The 16,933-nt window shown below is 42.9% G+C and overlaps 2 protein-coding genes across 3 annotated transcripts; one reads left to right on the forward strand and one right to left on the reverse strand.

Moving 5' to 3' along the window:
• Window positions 1–3,873: 3,873 nt before the first annotated feature.
• On the forward strand, window positions 3,874–7,194 carry LOC123116180 (cytoplasmic tRNA 2-thiolation protein 1). The gene is made up of 10 exons (XM_044537180.1): window positions 3,874–4,171; window positions 4,438–4,552; window positions 4,982–5,124; window positions 5,286–5,405; window positions 5,482–5,594; window positions 5,685–5,777; window positions 5,888–5,928; window positions 6,173–6,239; window positions 6,383–6,494; window positions 6,744–7,194. Exons 1-10 carry the CDS (start codon window positions 4,073–4,075, stop codon window positions 6,921–6,923), a joined length of 1,083 nt encoding a protein of 360 aa, XP_044393115.1. The 5' UTR covers window positions 3,874–4,072; the 3' UTR covers window positions 6,924–7,194.
• A 1,598-nt stretch (window positions 7,195–8,792) lies between these two features.
• Window positions 8,793–13,293, reverse strand: LOC123111963 (phenylalanine--tRNA ligase alpha subunit, cytoplasmic). Of its 2 annotated transcripts, XM_044532845.1 has the most exons (18): window positions 12,992–13,293; window positions 12,784–12,906; window positions 12,584–12,682; window positions 12,222–12,278; window positions 11,908–11,963; window positions 11,703–11,795; window positions 11,311–11,401; window positions 11,180–11,217; window positions 11,057–11,095; window positions 10,738–10,814; window positions 10,581–10,665; window positions 10,416–10,515; window positions 10,154–10,250; window positions 9,960–10,031; window positions 9,566–9,632; window positions 9,361–9,486; window positions 9,068–9,122; window positions 8,793–9,003 (listed from the first exon to the last, which is right to left on the reverse strand). In XM_044532845.1, the coding sequence occupies exons 1-18, from the start codon at window positions 13,160–13,162 to the stop codon at window positions 8,953–8,955; spliced, it is 1,497 nt and encodes a 498-aa protein (XP_044388780.1). In that variant the 5' UTR covers window positions 13,163–13,293; the 3' UTR covers window positions 8,793–8,952. The 2 variants fall into 2 exon arrangements, with proteins under 2 accessions (XP_044388780.1, XP_044388779.1); XM_044532844.1 differs by having other exon boundaries at window positions 11,180–11,401.
• Window positions 13,294–16,933: the final 3,640 nt, after the last annotated feature.

Below are 16,933 nucleotides of genomic sequence, written 5' to 3' on the forward strand. Positions count from 1 at the left end.
CAAGCCCTATGGTTTATAGGAATGGATTCCTATTACTATGTATGATAGAAACCAATCCATCACATGTCAAAGGAAAAAAACATTAACCTAGATTGAATGAAAAAATGCATATCTTATACATCAAATGACATCTCTTTCCTGAAAAAACATTAATCTAGATTGAATGAAAAAATGCATATCTTATGCATCAAATGACATCTCTTTCCCTGCACGAATTGAGATGAATGTCATATCACTTTCTATGATTTTCCTTTTTTTAGAAGATCGTATGATTTTTCTTTTTTTAGAAGATCATATGATTTTCCTATTCCTATGATATTCATATATATATGAGACCTCTTCTTCGGCGCCTTAGGGGGCTGTTCGCTTAGCCGGCGCTCGCAGCAAACCTCGCGTGAGCTGGCCTAGCTAGCACGCTTGCTCCCTTCCCTTTGTTCGACCCAAGTGTGTGTTTCATTTGTCCCTTCATTATTTTTGGTGTTCGTCCCTTCATTCACAAGCCTTAAAACATGGATCTAAAAAATTTTGGATTTGAAAACATTTCACAAATTTGAAATTTTCATCAATTCTAAAAAAGGTTCATTGATTCTGAAACACATTTCACAAAATTTGGAAAAAGTACATCGAATTTGAAAAAAGTTCATTGAATTTGAAAAAAAGTTCATCCAATTTGAAAAAAGTTCATTGAATTTGAAGTTCAGTGAAATTTGAAAAAAAGATCATCCAATTTGGAAAAGTTCATTAAATTTGAAAGAAGATCATCGAAATCTGAAGAAAAAAATTATCAAATTTGAAAAAAGTTCACTGAAATTTAAAAAAACATGGAATTTAAAGAAACATCCAATTTGAAAAAGCTCATTGAAACTTGATGAAAAGTTCATCAAATTTGAAAAAAAAATCATCAAAATTGAAAAAAATAAATTGTCAATTTTAAAAGAAAAGTTCATCGATTTTGCAGAATAAAATCATGAAGAAAGAAAGTTTCTCGAATTTGAAAAAGAAAGAAAAAGGGACAGAAAAAAGAAAAAAACGAAAGAGAGAATACAAAAACATGTTAATAATCACAACAAGTGAAGTGTTCTGGTGGTTGTCTTGTCCTACACTAACGTAGCTTGTCACGGGATTGAATTTCGGCTCTCGCACACTTTTTGCAGTTTCAAAAATAGAAGAAAAAAAAGCCAAGATGGGTCGGCCCAAACGTGATGAGGAGGTGTGCGCCCATTAGTAAAATCAATAGTATCGGGCTCTAAACGGAGACCTCCTCCTTCCCGTTGGTGAATGCAGCGCCCGCTGCGTCGCTTGACTGGTCTTTGGCCCAGCAACGCTCGCTTGCAGCTGGCTTCTGCCGCTCGCTCGCCCCCTCGTTGGCCCCCGCCGCTCACTCGATCGCTGGCTGGCTCCCGCTTGATTGTTTTTTCTATTGCTAAATTGCTACAGTGCATACTCATTTTCTTAGGAAAAGAAACAACCAGTTGGATGCAATATGTATTCTTGTTGTTAGGAAAAAGTTCATCGATTCTGATAAAAGTTCGTCGAATTTTCAAAAAGTTCATCGAATTTGAAAAAAAGTCTTCAAAATTCAAAAAAGTTCATAAAATTTGAAAAAAAGTTTGTTGAATTTGAAAAAAGTTCGTCAAATTTTATAGAAGTTAATCAAATTCGAAAAAAAGTGCGTCGAATATGGAAAAAGTTTATCGCATCCAAAAAAATAATTGATTATGGAAAAAGTTCATCAGGTTTGAAAAAAGTTCACTGGATTTAAAAAAAGTTCATTGAATTTTAAAAAAAGTTCATGGGTTTTGAAAAAAGTTCATCAAATTTGGAAAAAAGTTTATCGGCTTTGACAAAAAGTTCATCGAATTTGAAAAAAGTTCATGAAATTAGAATAAGGTTCATTAATTTGAAACAAAAATTCATGTATTATAAAAGAAAGATTAACAAAAGGCTAAAATGGAAATGAATAAAAATAGAAAAAAATAAAAAAACATTCCAGCAAAAAAGAAAGAAGAAAAGAGGGAAAAACATGTAACTAAACACCGAAAGCGCATGTGGCCAGTTGGTTAGGGTAGCGAAGGTTGAACCAGGGGCACGTGATGTATTTTGCATCTTTAAACCAAAAAAAGGAAAATAGGCCGGCCCAACGTGGACAAGGGGGTGTGCACCCTGTGCCATTAACACTATATCAGGCGCAGAAGGCGCCAAATAGGGTTTGGCCACTAAAGGCGCCAAATAGGATTTGAGCAATTCCTATTCCACGTAGCAGGCGCCCGTTACAGTGTAAACTGCAAACGGGCGCACAACACCCACTCCCTTTGGGCCGGACCATATATGTTCTTCCTTTTCGTTTAAAACTCCCAAAAAGATGCTTGTTGGCGGTATTGAGCAACCAACCTCACCATTCCAAGGAATGTGCAGCAACTATACCTGGCCATCTGTCGGACCAGGCCTACCAAAGCCCGACACAGAAAACCTAGGCCTGATCCCGGCCCGACACGGCCGTTGGGCCTAAAAATCAAGCCCAAGGCCGGCCCATGAGACAAAAGCCTGTCGGGCCTCTTCCTTAAACTACAAATACGACAGGCCCAAGCTCGGCCTGGCTCGCCCATCGGGCTCAAAATCTAGGCACAGGCCTGACCCGTGGGCAAGGTCGAGTCAGGTTGGGTCAGGCTCTTTCGGGCCGGGCTGCCGATGGCCAAGTATAACAACAACCATCGGGCCACTCACCCGCTCATGAAGAACTACTTCGCTTTTTTTCTTTTATTTCATTCTTCAGTTCGTTTTTTTTTTCTTTTCCTTTGCTGATTATTGTTTTTAGTTTTTTTAACACTCATTTTTTTTCATTCGTGAACCTTTCTTTCTAGTTTGATGAACATTTTTTCATATTCGATGAATTTCTTTCAAAATTGATGTTCTTTTATGAAATTCGATGATTTTTTTTAAAATTTCGATGAACTTTGTGAAAATTTTGATGAAGTCTTTCTGAAAATTGATGAACCCTTTTTGAATTTGATGAACTTTTTTTTATATCCGTGAACTTTTTTCTCAAAAATTGTGAACTATTTTGGAATTTGTAAAATATTTTTAAAATAGATGAACCTTTTCAATTCCACAAACTATTTAAAAAGTCTTTGAACAATTTTTACTTTAAGATACCAGCCACATTTTTTCAGTGATCAAGCAATTGAACCTTCTTTCACATAGATCAAAAAAATTTCTAAAGACTATACTAGTGGCAGTGTTTTCTTGTTTTTGATTTTATGTGTCACACCTAGGTCTTTTCCCAGCTACACTAGATAACTTGTAAGCACGAGGTATTTGAAGAAAATTTGAATTTTTCATCGAAATAGTCCAGTCGCTAAAGAAGTTTAACGAAACGAAACAGTCCCGTCGCTAAAAAGATTCCATCAAAATAGTAAGTCACTAAACAAGGTGTTTTCTTGTTTTTATTCAACAAGCTCTTTTCCATTGAAACAGAGTTCTTCCTAAACGAATCGAAACAGTCAACAAAAACGAAAGAAAACAAATGAGGTAAATACACCTAAGGTTTTAAAACTTGCACGCGACGATCACTTTGGTGCATAAAATTGCAAAATACATGTTTGTGGTTGCTAAACTTGTGAGGTTGTTCAAATATAGTCATTATCCCCGTACGCGGACGTATCCGGTGCTTGCGTGGCACAGGAAAGGTGAGAGTGATCTTTTGCGAGGAGTACTTTTTTTTTTTTGAAACTTGCGAGGAGTACTCCTCGATTAGTTTTTTTTTTGAGCATCCCTCGATTAGTATTTCGCAGTAGCAATCCCACAGAGCCGCGCCTCTTCCCAGGCCGGCCCAATACTAGCCCGCCTAATCTGGGCCAGCCTTGACCCACCAGACTGCCTGCTCCTCCTCCTCCTGTTCGTCCGCCCCCCAGCGCCGTGACGCCTTCGAAACCCCTTCGCCGGCGTCCCGGAAAGCAGCCTCTGCTCCTCCTCCTGCCGAAGCACGGCTACTCTACCCCGCAGGTGTCCTCGCCGTCTCCCTAGTCCCTACCCTCCACCGACTCGCGTGGGGATAAGACGCATCCAGGAGCCCATGCAGTCCGCCGCCGCTCCGACGAGGGCAGGGAGCCGCCTCTGCACGCGCTGCGGCGAGCGGAAGGCCGCGCTCAAGCGGCCCAAAACCCTAGAACAGGTGAGCCTCGCCGGCTTCCTTCTTTAGGATTCCAGCAACCGGGCGCCTATGGTTTAGCTGTAGCTTCATATGAGTTCACTTGATTACTGTAGTTTTAGGAAGTGGGTAAGAACAAAAGATGCCCCTTTTGTGTATCTACCTAAAACTTTGGGTACTCTTTGCTGCTTGATCTTGTGAAGTTCCAACCATGCTAGGTGTCTAGGAGTACTGTGAGCTGTTTTCACTTTTCTGTAGCCTACAGAGGTGTCTCTGATATTTGCTTTCAGATATGTAGGGAATGCTTCTATATTGTCTTCGAGGACGAGATTCATCAAACTATTGTTGACAATAATTTGTTTAAAGCCGGTGAACGTGTGGCAATTGGAGCTTCTGGTGGAAAAGGTATGTGCAGACTTGTGTTGTATAAATATCAACGCGATAGATGATTTTTATGCAATGCATGTGTTTCATATTCGCTACTCATTCAGTGATAAACACTTTAGTACCGGCTCTTGTTGATCACTTGTATGGCCAATACTCAAGGTGTCATTGACTCCTTGAGAGCCTTGTATTAGAGTGTGTTATCAAAATGTTTGTTCAACCTTCTCGTCGTTGCAGCAGAGATAAAGGTTTTAAATCAAGACGGTCTATTATTCAAGTTATTAAAATATAGGTAGTCATGGGCGATGATAACGGATCATATATGGCTGTTTCATAAATATGATATACCCGCTAGAAAAAATATGATTGCAAATGTTCTTCAGCTTATTGTGGAAATGCTTGCTTATCTATCTTGATTTGTAGTATAACAATCTTTTTACTGTTATGCAGATTCAACCGTGCTTGCATATGTGTTATCAGAGTTAAACAAACGTCATAAATATGATCTCGATTTGTTCCTTTTATCTATTGATGAAGGAATCACAGGCTATAGAGATGACTCCCTAGAAACTGTTAAAAGGAATGAACTACAGGTTCCTCCCCCTTACCCGATACACATAATTCTGTTGCAACTTTTTACTTCTTTGTGTTTTTTTTTTGTTCTAATTTTGGCAGGCATCTAGTTCATCAAACTAACCCATTTAAATGCATATTCATGTGTTGCTAATTCTTCCGTACAATTCACCTACTGCAGTATGGCCTACCACTGAAAATAGTTTCCTACAAGGATCTCTATGACTGGACGATGGATGATATTGTGAAAGCAATTGGCCTGAAAAACAATTGCACTTTCTGTGGTGTTTTTCGACGTCAGGTACCTCCTACTACCTACCTTTATCTGTAAGGCAATTGCATGCTCATTAATTTTTGAACAATTCCATTCTTATTAGGCACTAGACCGAGGTGCTGCTCTCTTGAAGGTTGATAAGATTGTAACTGGGCATAATGCAGATGACATTGCAGAGACTGTCTTGCTGAATATTTTACGTGGTGATATTGCAAGGTAAATGTTGGTTAATAAATAAAGTATGCTATTTTTTATCTTTTCTCTTTTATAATTTTTGTGCTGGCATTATGCTTTTATCTTATATAGGTTAAGTCGATGCACTTTCATAACTACTGGTGAAGATGGACCAATCCCAAGATGCAAGCCTTTCAAATACACCTACGAAAAAGAGATTGTTATATATCCTTTACATGAAACATTTTTAATCAGTTTTATTTTTTTATTAACTTATTATGCTTTGTCCATAAAACATGCGCTGATAATAATTTTGATCCTTGACTGTATGACACGTATGCGTATTTCAAAAAGCTGGACTACTTCTCCACTGAATGTAATTCCTGCTTCATTTGTTATGCAGTTTTGTTCTCTCTGTAGTTAAACAGTAGCTCCCCGTTCCATTATCTCAAGATACCAGGGACGGTTAATATATAATCAAAATATAAGCTTCGAACAATCAGTGCCTAACATTTGATAGTCATTAACATACTTGGAGGGGTACTTATAGAATTTTGTTGACACTGTTTTCATCTTCTATTGAAATCAAATATGCTTATTGGTTATCTATCACAATTCAGGCATCTATTCACCAAATGCATATCGTGGATTTGCTCGTGAATTTATTAAAGATCTGGAAAGGATGAGGTAAAGACTTCTGCTGTCCAAAAGTAGGATTATTTCTTCATCTGTTAGTGTATGCTAGCTCTGTTTCTTTTCCTTGTTCAACACATTATGTGTATCATTGTCTTGTTTCAGTCACTTGAATCAGTACCTTGTGAGTGGTGCAGGCCTAGAGCTATACTGGACATCATAACCTCTGGCGAAAATTTCCGGATATCCACAACAACAAGAATGCCAGAGCAAGGAACATGTGAACGCTGCGGTTACATTTCTAGCCAGGTATTGTGCTTTAACATCTAGCGTGAAAGCTTGCCCCTCTAGAGTCTCTTGGCTCAAGATAACCACATAAATGATTCTTTCGCTAGTACAGTTAAAAATAAGTTGATCAATTGGTTATAGAATGACAAGTATTTTTGTGAGCTCACATGTTGGACATTTTATCCAAGTATTTGCCCTGGTCTTGCTACCTTTGAACTTTTCCAATGCTTTTACGGACTCAATATTGGATGAAAATCTTGGCTTCTGTAGAAATTATGCAAAGCGTGCGTCCTGCTAGATGGACTGAACCGAGGCCTGCCAAAACTAGGCATAGGGAGAACCGCTAAAGTCGGTGCTGGAGCTGATGGTAGTGGCGAGCAGCAAGGCAAACGAGCGGAGAGGAGGAATAGGTCGAGTCTACAAGGAAAACATGGCAACTTGGACTTCTGAATCAGTCTGCTGGACTGGCCACTCAGGGTGTAAGCAGGACTAGGTGTGGCAGTATGCCCGCATCATCGTTGCGCGGGCAACTGTGCGGGCTAGGCATCTGAACTTTAGTAGCTGTTGCTGGTGTTGTATCATGATAAAAGTTTGATCGATCAACACTTGAATTGGACTAGCTGAACTTGCTAGCTGTTGTCGTCTGTATGTGTATTTGCATGTACAAGAGGTGAAGGCCAGGTTATAGTACCATTACTAATTATCTGCTCCCCAGCTCAAATACACTCTTATGAACAGTAAAATAATTTTAAAAAATAGTAAACAAAAACAAAAAAATCTGAATTTTTTTTTTTTGCGGATGACATGCGTGGAGGCCTGTGCAAAAAAAAGACGTATTTTGGAGTACCCATTTTTGTTTTTTGGACACACCTCTACAGATGTCTTTTCATGGTGAAATTTTGCAAGATGTTTTTTTAAGGAAAAGGCAGACCATTATCTGCCTTATGCATTCAAAACAAGCCGTGGAAATTTTGCAAGATGATAGAAAACTTGTTGATATTCATCCAAGAAAAAACAGATTTTTTTTTAATTTCTTTACTATCTTTTCGGAATATATGTCGGCGCCGGTGCATTTGTGAACACTTTGGCATCCTCTGTACTTCTTTTGCAGATGCTTGTTATGGCATGTGTAAAGTGTCAGTGTAACAATGGTGCCTTGGAGAGCCCGCTCCAACTTGCAGCCTGAATGGCCACCGAGGATAAGTAGTGAGTTCACTATGATGTTCCTTGGGACGATCTTTGGGTGCATGACCGCAAACCCAAGAACATTGCGTCCCCAATTTTCAAGGCCTCGTCGCGGATAAATTGAAATGTTAAAAATGCTCAGAGAGATGATGCTTGGATCTTCGAAATCAAGATATCCTCAAACTTCACGTTTGCCCACTCCCACAAATTCGTTACTTTTTGGGCCACGTTGTGTAGCTTCCAGCTCAATGTGGATGTCGAAGACCACATTGTGTGGAAGCACACCGCCAATGGATTCTACTCGGCGGCTTTCGCCTAGAAAGTCCAATTCCACGGCACCATTCGTTTTCCAATGAAGCACGCGGTTTGGGAGGCTTGAGCGCCTCTCAATATTAAATTCTTCGCTTGGCTTCCCATGCAAAATAGGATTTGGACCACAGATCGGTTGGCCAAACGTGGATGGTCAAATTGTTGCAATTGTCCCCTATGCAAGCGCAATAAAGAATCCGCTGACCACCTTTTCTGCAAGTGTCGATATTAGGCTTTGGGACATGATCAAGGAGTGGCTACTACTTAGGCATCTAGACACCTCATCTTGAGACTTTATCCGCTCCGCCAAAGATTGGTGGATTGGACTCTCCGACACCAACACCCCAAACCACAAGGTGATGGCCACGCTCGCCATGCTCACGTCATCAATCATTTGAAATGAGAGCAGAAATGCACGTGTCTTTCGCTAAAAGAGTGCCCCTCTAGCAATCCTCCTCCACAACATCAAAACTAAGGCGACAGTCTGAGTCACCATGGGCGACAAAAAGTTGGGTTCAATCAAAGAGAGTAATGCCCATTTGAAATATCGGTGTGTTGTAGCACAAACAGATTTCTCTCTTAGTTAGATGAGGCAAATCTTTTGCCTTCGATGTTGTAAGTCCACACAGTTGGCCGTGGTTGGAAATGGACAGGACGGGCTTCAAAATGACATGGGAGATAAATAAGATGAAAATTATGCTTGGAAGCCCTTGATTCCTTTCTTTTCCAACCGTGTGTAGGATATGCGCTTGCGTGGAGGGTCGTGTGAACCACAAGACACGCAACACAAGACGGAGACTGCATAGAAATGCAAGACACTACTTGTATCGAACATGAACACCTCAAAATTGCAATTCAGAGCTACATGTGTGTATTTCTGCACTCCCTCTGTTAAATGCACAAGTACTGGTTTTCAAAGGTATAACCACAAATAAACATCCTTCGCATCCAGACATCCAGATAAAGTTCTATCAAGCTCACCACACTACAGCCCCAAGCGGCAAATCGGGCTGCTCTTGATCAGATTGAAGTCGACCTGTAAAGATCATAATTCATATTAGCACAGGCTCATGGACAAGACAAAGTTAATAAGCACATACCTTTGGCCCAAAGAGATCACGTATGTTGTCAATCCCATACAGAATCATTGTTGGCCTGCATTCAGCAGCAAAATGTGGTCAGCACAGATTTCTTTGCAATCCATAGATAAAGCAAAGATTTCTCGTGTCCAATCAGGATCTGCTATCATTTGGTTTTCCTTGCGCTTCTATTCGAGATATTAGTTGAAAAACAAGGATTGCGGAGGTGTTTTTTTTTTTTGAGAAAAAGACATCAATTCAACATATAGATGCACATAAAGGAATCATTCATATTGAAAATATGCCAGTTTTACCTTTCAAGCGAAAGACCCCATGCGATAACATTAACACCCTCTGGCAGTCCCATGGGAAGTAACATTTCCGGCCTGAACATGCCTGAGTTGCCTATTTCCACCCATTTCTTCAGACCATCGTGGTAGCTGAAAAAATAATAAACATAATAATGATTCATGGGGTCACAATAATCATGAAAACAATAGCAATCAAACTTGTTCTGACCTGAAAATTTCCATGCTTGGTTCAGTGTACGGGTTGTAGGCAGGTTTGAAACGCAGCTTTGACATGCCTAAGAGCCAGAAAAGGAGAGGAGAGGTGGCATTATTAGATCTCTATGTACTGGAGATAGCAGATACAAGACAAGAATATTAAAGACATGCCTAATGCACATTATGCAGATGGGCATGGAGCACCAATATTCTTGGAATAACTGAATAACAACATATGACAGTACAGTTTTTACGAATTTAATAGCAAGATCCATAAATACTACTCCCTCCGATCCAAAGTAAGTGCCGCGGTTTTGTACTAAGGTTAGTTCAACCTTAGTTCAAAACTGCGACACTTATTATGGATCGGAGGGAGTATAACAAAGTCAATGGCTTTGGCTTAGCACCTAGTCTGGAGAAGAAATCCTCCAATACACCTATCAGATCACCAAGCGTCAAACCATAATCACAAATAAGACCTGAAATCAGAAGTATTGTAAGTAGCTTCCTTGTTAAAAGGGTTATGTGTGTGACATCTACGATATGTACAAAATATCAATCAAGTTAACACCACATAGGCAAGAAACAAGAGAACGGTTACCTTCTATCTGGTGGAATTCTGCAAGATGAGTTCGGTCCACAGCTTCATTCCGGAAAACACGATCAATAGAATAGTATCTCTTAGGAGCAAAAGTTTTCTGAACAACCCATGGTGGTTTATCAAAGAAAAGAAATCTCATGAATCGTTCAACAGAACAGAGTAAACAAATTGATATCACCTCCATTAATTTAGGCAAACTAAGACAATATAAGTTACAATGGAATTACAAACAGATAAAATAAGCATCACTTAGTTGCTTTACCTCCTGTGCTAGCTTGTATAGCATCCTTGTTGAAACTGCAGTTGTGTGAGTACGAAGCAGGTTTTTCTCTGCTTCATCTCGCTTCCAATCGTAACCATATCTGCAGACAGCAACCTCAAATTATAAACTCTCTGGCTAAACTGCAGCAAAGACACCAGAACATACCCTTTGGAGCCATGACCACCAGACTGATGTACTTGCTTTACTTTCTCAAGATAGTCATCAGGTAATTGTGTTGTTGTAGCAGGGGCTGCAAAAAAGTCGATTGATTAAATATGTTTAAATCCAACTGTTGGCTCAACAACAGTAACATAACCTTTACCTTTGAGGAAAAAGGTATCGTGTGAATCACGAGCAGGATGCTGTTGTGGCTGGAACAGTGCATCAAAATTCCAGAAGCTACCAAAGGAAGGCAACAATACATAATGTCAGAAATATATGGATCTATATCTAGGAAACAGTGATATGCTCATAACTACATTGTCTTGTCATATAGTCATATGGTGTTGGCGACCTATCACTCCTAAATTCTAAAATAACTTCAATTTTGTAGAGAAGATCTACCAGTACAAGAAATTGACTACAAACAGGTATGAGAAAAGAAAAGGGAAAACAATATCTCGTCTTATTTTGTGTTTTACCTGCTCTCTACATACATGTTCGTTGGCATCTCACTGAACCTGTTACATCAATAAAATTAATTAATCCATTTTCCAAATATTGCCTTGCACTGCAAATATCATGACTAAAATGTTCTTATTTACCCCATCTCGAGAAAAATGTTCTGGATTGCCTCACGGACCTGAAGAAAATCCACCAAATAACAGTTCTGAGTTATCTGGTTTATCATATAAAGCTGTATGAAAAAATGGAACACTGTACAGATTAGAAGTACCTCTAACAACGGTTGGCTATATCCTATCGCAATAGGTTGTCCTTGAGCTCCATAGTTATAATCTTTAAATTCCAGATCCTTCCAGTCGCCACTTAAGGAAAGAAAAACCATTTTAAAGGAAAATATATCATAAATCTGTTACTGTATGCACTAATAGGTACACACATAATAGGTTTTATCATTTTAAAGGTTGATTTTTAACGTGACACTAAGTTTAGCATAGTCTTTGACAGGTAGGATAAGTACAGCTGGGCTATTTAGAATAGAAAAGGCATTGAGGATTCTTCCATGTAGTGTTCAATTGCTCATGGTACATTATAGTTTATAGTCAACAAGCAGAGGTTTCCTGCTCAATTTCTGAAATTAGCTCAAGAGAAGTGACATCAAATTACCTCTTGAGATGTTCTCGTGTCACATCGGTTGCCAATGTTTTTCTCTTTGCAACAAATTCAGGCCCCTTCTTCAGTGAATACCAAATAGATTTCCTGGAAAAACAGCGAAGCAGATGTAAAACTTAGGGATAATTGACTATATGATGCTGCACTTGGCTGGCACTTATTGACACTGTAAAAAGATCTCTTTGAAACAGATACTTACTCTTTTGTTACAAGCTTTCTTCTCTTCAAATCATCTATTACTTTGTCAGCGATAACCTACATGAAGAAAAAACAATTTCCTTAAGAAGGGCCAAAGAACAATTTGATACTCCCTCCGTACCATATTACTTGACGCTCAAACGGGATGATGGGAGGGGAGGGGTACTAGCTATTGTAATATGGGATGGAGGGAGTACTAGATATTGTACATAACAACTATTTGTGCCGTGCCATGACAGATGACACAATCCAGTAAATGGCTCAAGTGGAAATGCCAAAATATGGGAGGAACAACGAGCAACAAGCAACACCAACCTCCCCATTCTCCAGTCTTCTAAGCTGCTCTTGCAATTCATCCTTGGTATCCTCAACCTGAATTAATCAAACAGAAATTTACAATGGCATGCCTAGAGATACAAAGCTCGAGACAGATAAAAGCACACTGAGAGACCTTCAGTTCACACAGATGTAAGTATTGCACATTGAAAGAGTTGAACTATGATGAGGCACTGTATTCTACATCTACAACACCGAAATTGGCAAATTGAGAACATCGCCCGGAAGAAGAGCAGATACGGCAGGCAAGTCTCCAATACAAATACACATTGAACTGAATCATACATCTCTCCGACAACATCGAAGAGAAGAAATGAAACGAGCTCAGCTCAGCTCTATACCTTTCTCAGTACGAGGTCTTTGTTTCCCTTCTCAAATCCAATCCACTTGTTCTTGGCTGCTGCCTTCATTCCAATATCGAACACGTCCCCCAATCTCTCCTGCAACGCACCACTCTGAGCATCAGAGATCCCCGGAACCGAAACCATTCACTCCAATCGAGCAGAGCACCTAAATGCCACACAGAGAGAGAGGAAATCACCTTGAGCGCGCCCTTGGAGGCACCCTCGGGCGGGATGGCCGCGACGAGCTGCACCTCGGGGGAGCCCCTCGCGGCATACCCCTTGGCCTCATCGGTGAGCATCCACGTCTCCTTGGTGATGTCCTGCAGCAAAGCTCGTTAGGTCTTGGGGAGCTCGGGGCAGGGACGAAGCGAGCTCGGGAGATTGGGGAGGGGGAGGGTACCGTACCGCACTCTCAACGATGCGGAAGGCGGAGAGCCTCTTGATGACATCCTCCACGTCCTTGTGCGGGACGCCGAGGGAGGAGGCGAAGTAGCGGGAGTCGGGGATCTCGGCGTTCGCGTTGAGGTGGGCGAGGAGCCCGTCCTCCACGTCCGCCAACGGCTGCTTCGCCGCCATCTTCAGCGGCGGCGGCGGCGGCGAGGAGGAGGAGGAGGTTCTGGGAGGAGAGATGGGGAACACGGGCCGTTTTGGGGTTGGTCGGGAACGACTAGAGTAAATCGGAGCTTCAGTTGCAAAAAAAAAAAAAACATGGGCCGTTTGATGGGAATGAATGGCCCGGATCCTAGGGGGTCTCTGCAAAAAGATCCCCCGTTACTGATTAATTTGTTTTCGGCAGCTGGATCAGCCTGCACAGCCGTCCGATCCGTGTGCGCATGACCCTTCGATCCTCCTTGCGTTTGCAAAAACGAAGCACTCCACACACACACACACACACACCCACACACACACACCCGTCCCCCGTCCCTCCCTTGCAGCATGTTGCACTCCAATCGGTCGCACCGCCGTCGATGTACCAGCCAGCACCATCGTTGATGTTGTATTGTCACCGACAGAGCTACAACGCAACACGTGTGCTGCTACGAGCTGGATCTCTCCGCCGGTGAAGTTGAAGTGCAACGAGGCTCTTCATTGCAACCACGGTGGAGCTTCAAGGACCACTGCGATGGTGCTTCATTGCAACCACAACTGAGCTTCAACAACCCCGTAGTGCTTCATTGCAGCTCTGGCGGCGCCGGGAAAGCTCCACTGCAGCAATGTGGCCTGGCAAAGCTCCATGGCAGCACATGTGACTCGCGGCAGTGTTTGCGGCTCGCACACGCCCTTGCGGCAGTGAGGGCATTAGTTGGTTGACATTACAACACCCTGGCGGCGCCCCCCTTGTTGCGAAGGCGAGTCTTGCAGCTCTGTGTCGCAGCAGTCATTGTGCTCCGGGGGGGCATGCAGCACCCTCATCGCGTCGCCTGGTCCTTGTGGCGACCATGACCGGTGACTCCCGCTTGCAATAGCAGGCCCGTTTGCAGCATGAACAAGCAGCAGGAGACCGGTTCGAGATTTCTAGCATCATGCCGGCGTTTGAGTGGAATTGGACAGGTGGGAGCAACAGATGAGGAAAAATTGATTAGGGAAAAGGGATGTATCGGGAGGAAGACGAAGGATGGGGAAGATAAGATTATGCATGTGTGGCTAGTAGGTAGGACGTGTGGCCGGTTGGGGATCGAGAGGTGTCGCCCGAAGCGAGAGCCTGCATCGCACGATCAAGAGGGAATAGACGAAGTACGAAGCGGCGGACACGAACGAATTATCAGCTGGTTTAAAACAATCATTTTTCGTTGTTTTACGTATCCTTCACCTTCAAAGAGACGTTGTCTTACTATCTCTTACACACGACAGTGGCGGTCCAGATCCGGTGAAGCTAGTGACTACGGCCACTGGTGACATCAACTCACTATTGTAAAAAGGTCTTGTATTGCTCTCTCCAAACCAAAATATATTACATTTAATAAATTCCAATCACATAAAAACGAGAGAGATGGCATAGTATCCCTCACTAAATTTGAATCCCGCATGTCGTCTCCCACCTCGCGCGATCCAGGTGGTCACGATCCAAAGCTGAGATCCAGCGGGTCGTCTCTGTTGGAAATATGCCCTAGAGGCAATAATAAAATGGTTATTATTATTATATTTCCTTGTTCATGATAATTGTCCATTGTTCATGCTATAATTATATTAACCGGAAACTGTAATACATGTGTGAATACATAGACCACAACATGTCCCTAGTAAGCCTCTAGTTGACTAGCTCGTTGATCAATAGATGGTTATGGTTTCCTAACCATGGACATTTGATGTCCTTGATAACGGGATCACATCATTAGGAGAATGATGTGATGGACAAGACCCAATCCTAAGCATAGCACAAGATCGTGTAGTTCGTTTGCTAAGAGCTTTTCTAATGTCAAGTATCATTTCCTTAGACCATGAGATTGTGCAACTACCAGATACCGTAGGAATGCTTTGGGTGTACCAAACGTCACAACTTAACTGGGTGGCTATAAAGGTACATTACAAGTATCTTTGAAAGCGTCTGTTGGGTTGGCATGAATCGAGACTGGGATTTGTCACTCCGTATAACGGAGAGGTATCTCAGGGCACACTCGATAATGCATCATCATAATGAGCTCAAAGTGACTAAGAAGTTAGTCACGGGATCATGCATTACGGAACGAGTAAAGAGACTTGCCGGTAACGAGATTGAACGAGGTATTGGGATACCGACGATCGAATCTCGGGCAAGTAACATACCGATTGACAAAGGGAATTGTATACGGGATTGATTGAATCCCCGACATCGTGGTTCATCGATGAGATCATCATGGAACATGTGGGAGCCAACATGGGTATCCAGATCCCGCTATTGTTTATTGGCCAGAGAGATGTCTCGGTCATGTCTGCATGATTCCCGTACCCGTAGGGTCTACACACTTAAGGTTCGGTGACACTAGAGTTGTTATGGGAATTAGTATGTGGTTACCGAATGTTGTTCAGAGTCTCGGATGAGATCCCGGACGTCACGAGGAGTTCCGGAATGGTCCGCAGGTGAAGATTTATATATGGGAAGTCCAGTTTCAATCACCGGAATGGTTTCGGGGGTTATCGGTATTGTACCGGGACCATCGAAAGGTGTCCGGAGGTCCACCGGGTGGGGCCACCTGCCCCGGGGGGCTTAATGGGCTGAACATGGGAGGGAACCAGCCCCCTAGTGGGCTGGTGCGCCCCCCAAGGTCCCAAGGCCCCTACGGTTTGGAAACCCTAGGGGAGGGGGGCGCCTCCACCTTGCTTGGGGGGCAAGTCTCCCCCTCCTGGCCGCCGCCCCCCTCTAGATGGGATCTAGAGGGGCCTGCCCCCTCTCCCCTTCACCCTATAAATAGAGGGGGGTGGGAGGGCTGATGTACACCTTCCCTTGGCGCAGCCCCTCCCTCCTCCAACTCTTCCTCCTCCTCAGTAGTGCTTGGCGAAGCCCTGCTGGAGAACCACGAGCTCCACCACCACCATGTCGTCGTGTTGTCGGAGTTCTCCCTCAACTTCTCCTCTCCCCTTGCTGGATCAAGAAGGAGGAGACGTCCTCGGGCTGTACATGTGTTGAACGCGAAGGCATCGTCCGTTCGGCGCTAGATCGGATCTTCCGCGATTTGAATCGCCGCGAGTACGACTCCATCAACCGCGTTCTTGTAACGCTTCCGCTTAGCGATCTTCAAGGGTATGAAGATGCACTACCTCTATCTCTCTCGTTGCTAGCATCTCCTAGATTGATCTTGGTGAGACGTAGGATTTTTTTTAAATTATTGCTACGTTCCCCAATAGACTCCCACCTCCACATCTACCCTCCACCTTCGCCCCCACCCCCACCTCTTCTCTCCACCTCCGCCCCACCTCCATCTCTTCTCCTATGCCCTCCACCTCCACCTCTACTCCTCCGCCCAGATCCAGCAGCTACAAGCAACAACTATAGCAGGCCACAACACAAGCATGGCAGATCAAGCCCCATCTCTGAATCTAGGTGCTCCAACTCCAGATCAAGCCCCAACTCTAGCTACAAGTGCTCCATCCCTAGCTCTAGGACAGACAGCGACTCCAAGTACTCCAGCCCCAGCCCTAGCAGCAACTCTTGTTCCAGTTCCTCCGGCACGACACAACACCTACTCCGGCATGGCACCTTGCAAGAGGGAAAGACAGTGGGGCATCAACATGACAATTATCCATGGAATTCGACCTCAATTGGACTCCACCTGAGGAAGAGGACAGAGGCATACCCGGAGGAGGCCATGTTGATCAACATGGTGATTTCAACAAGGAAGATCCCGGTGAGCACAATCGTATCCACTGTAG

The sequence above is a fragment of the Triticum aestivum genome, chromosome 5B (genome assembly GCF_018294505.1).
Source record: "Triticum aestivum cultivar Chinese Spring chromosome 5B, IWGSC CS RefSeq v2.1, whole genome shotgun sequence".
NCBI classification, from domain to species: domain Eukaryota; kingdom Viridiplantae; phylum Streptophyta; class Magnoliopsida; order Poales; family Poaceae; genus Triticum; species Triticum aestivum.

Coding starts and splice junctions, on each gene's coding strand:
- LOC123116180 (XM_044537180.1), top strand. CDS start 4,073: ATGCAGTCCGCCGCCGCTCCGACGAGGGCAGGGAGCCGCCTCTGCACG. Junction 5,778..5,887: donor TACGAAAAAGAGATTGTTAT/ATATCCTTTACA, acceptor ACTGTATGACAC/GTATGCGTATTTCAAAAAGC. Junction 6,495..6,743: donor GCGGTTACATTTCTAGCCAG/GTATTGTGCTTT, acceptor TGGCTTCTGTAG/AAATTATGCAAAGCGTGCGT.
- LOC123111963 (XM_044532844.1), bottom strand. CDS start 13,162: ATGGCGGCGAAGCAGCCGTTGGCGGACGTGGAGGACGGGCTCCTCGCC. Junction 9,633..9,959: donor GGATTTCTTCTCCAGACTAG/GTGCTAAGCCAA, acceptor TCTGGCTCTTAG/GCATGTCAAAGCTGCGTTTC. Junction 9,004..9,067: donor GTGATCTCTTTGGGCCAAAG/GTATGTGCTTAT, acceptor TGATCTTTACAG/GTCGACTTCAATCTGATCAA.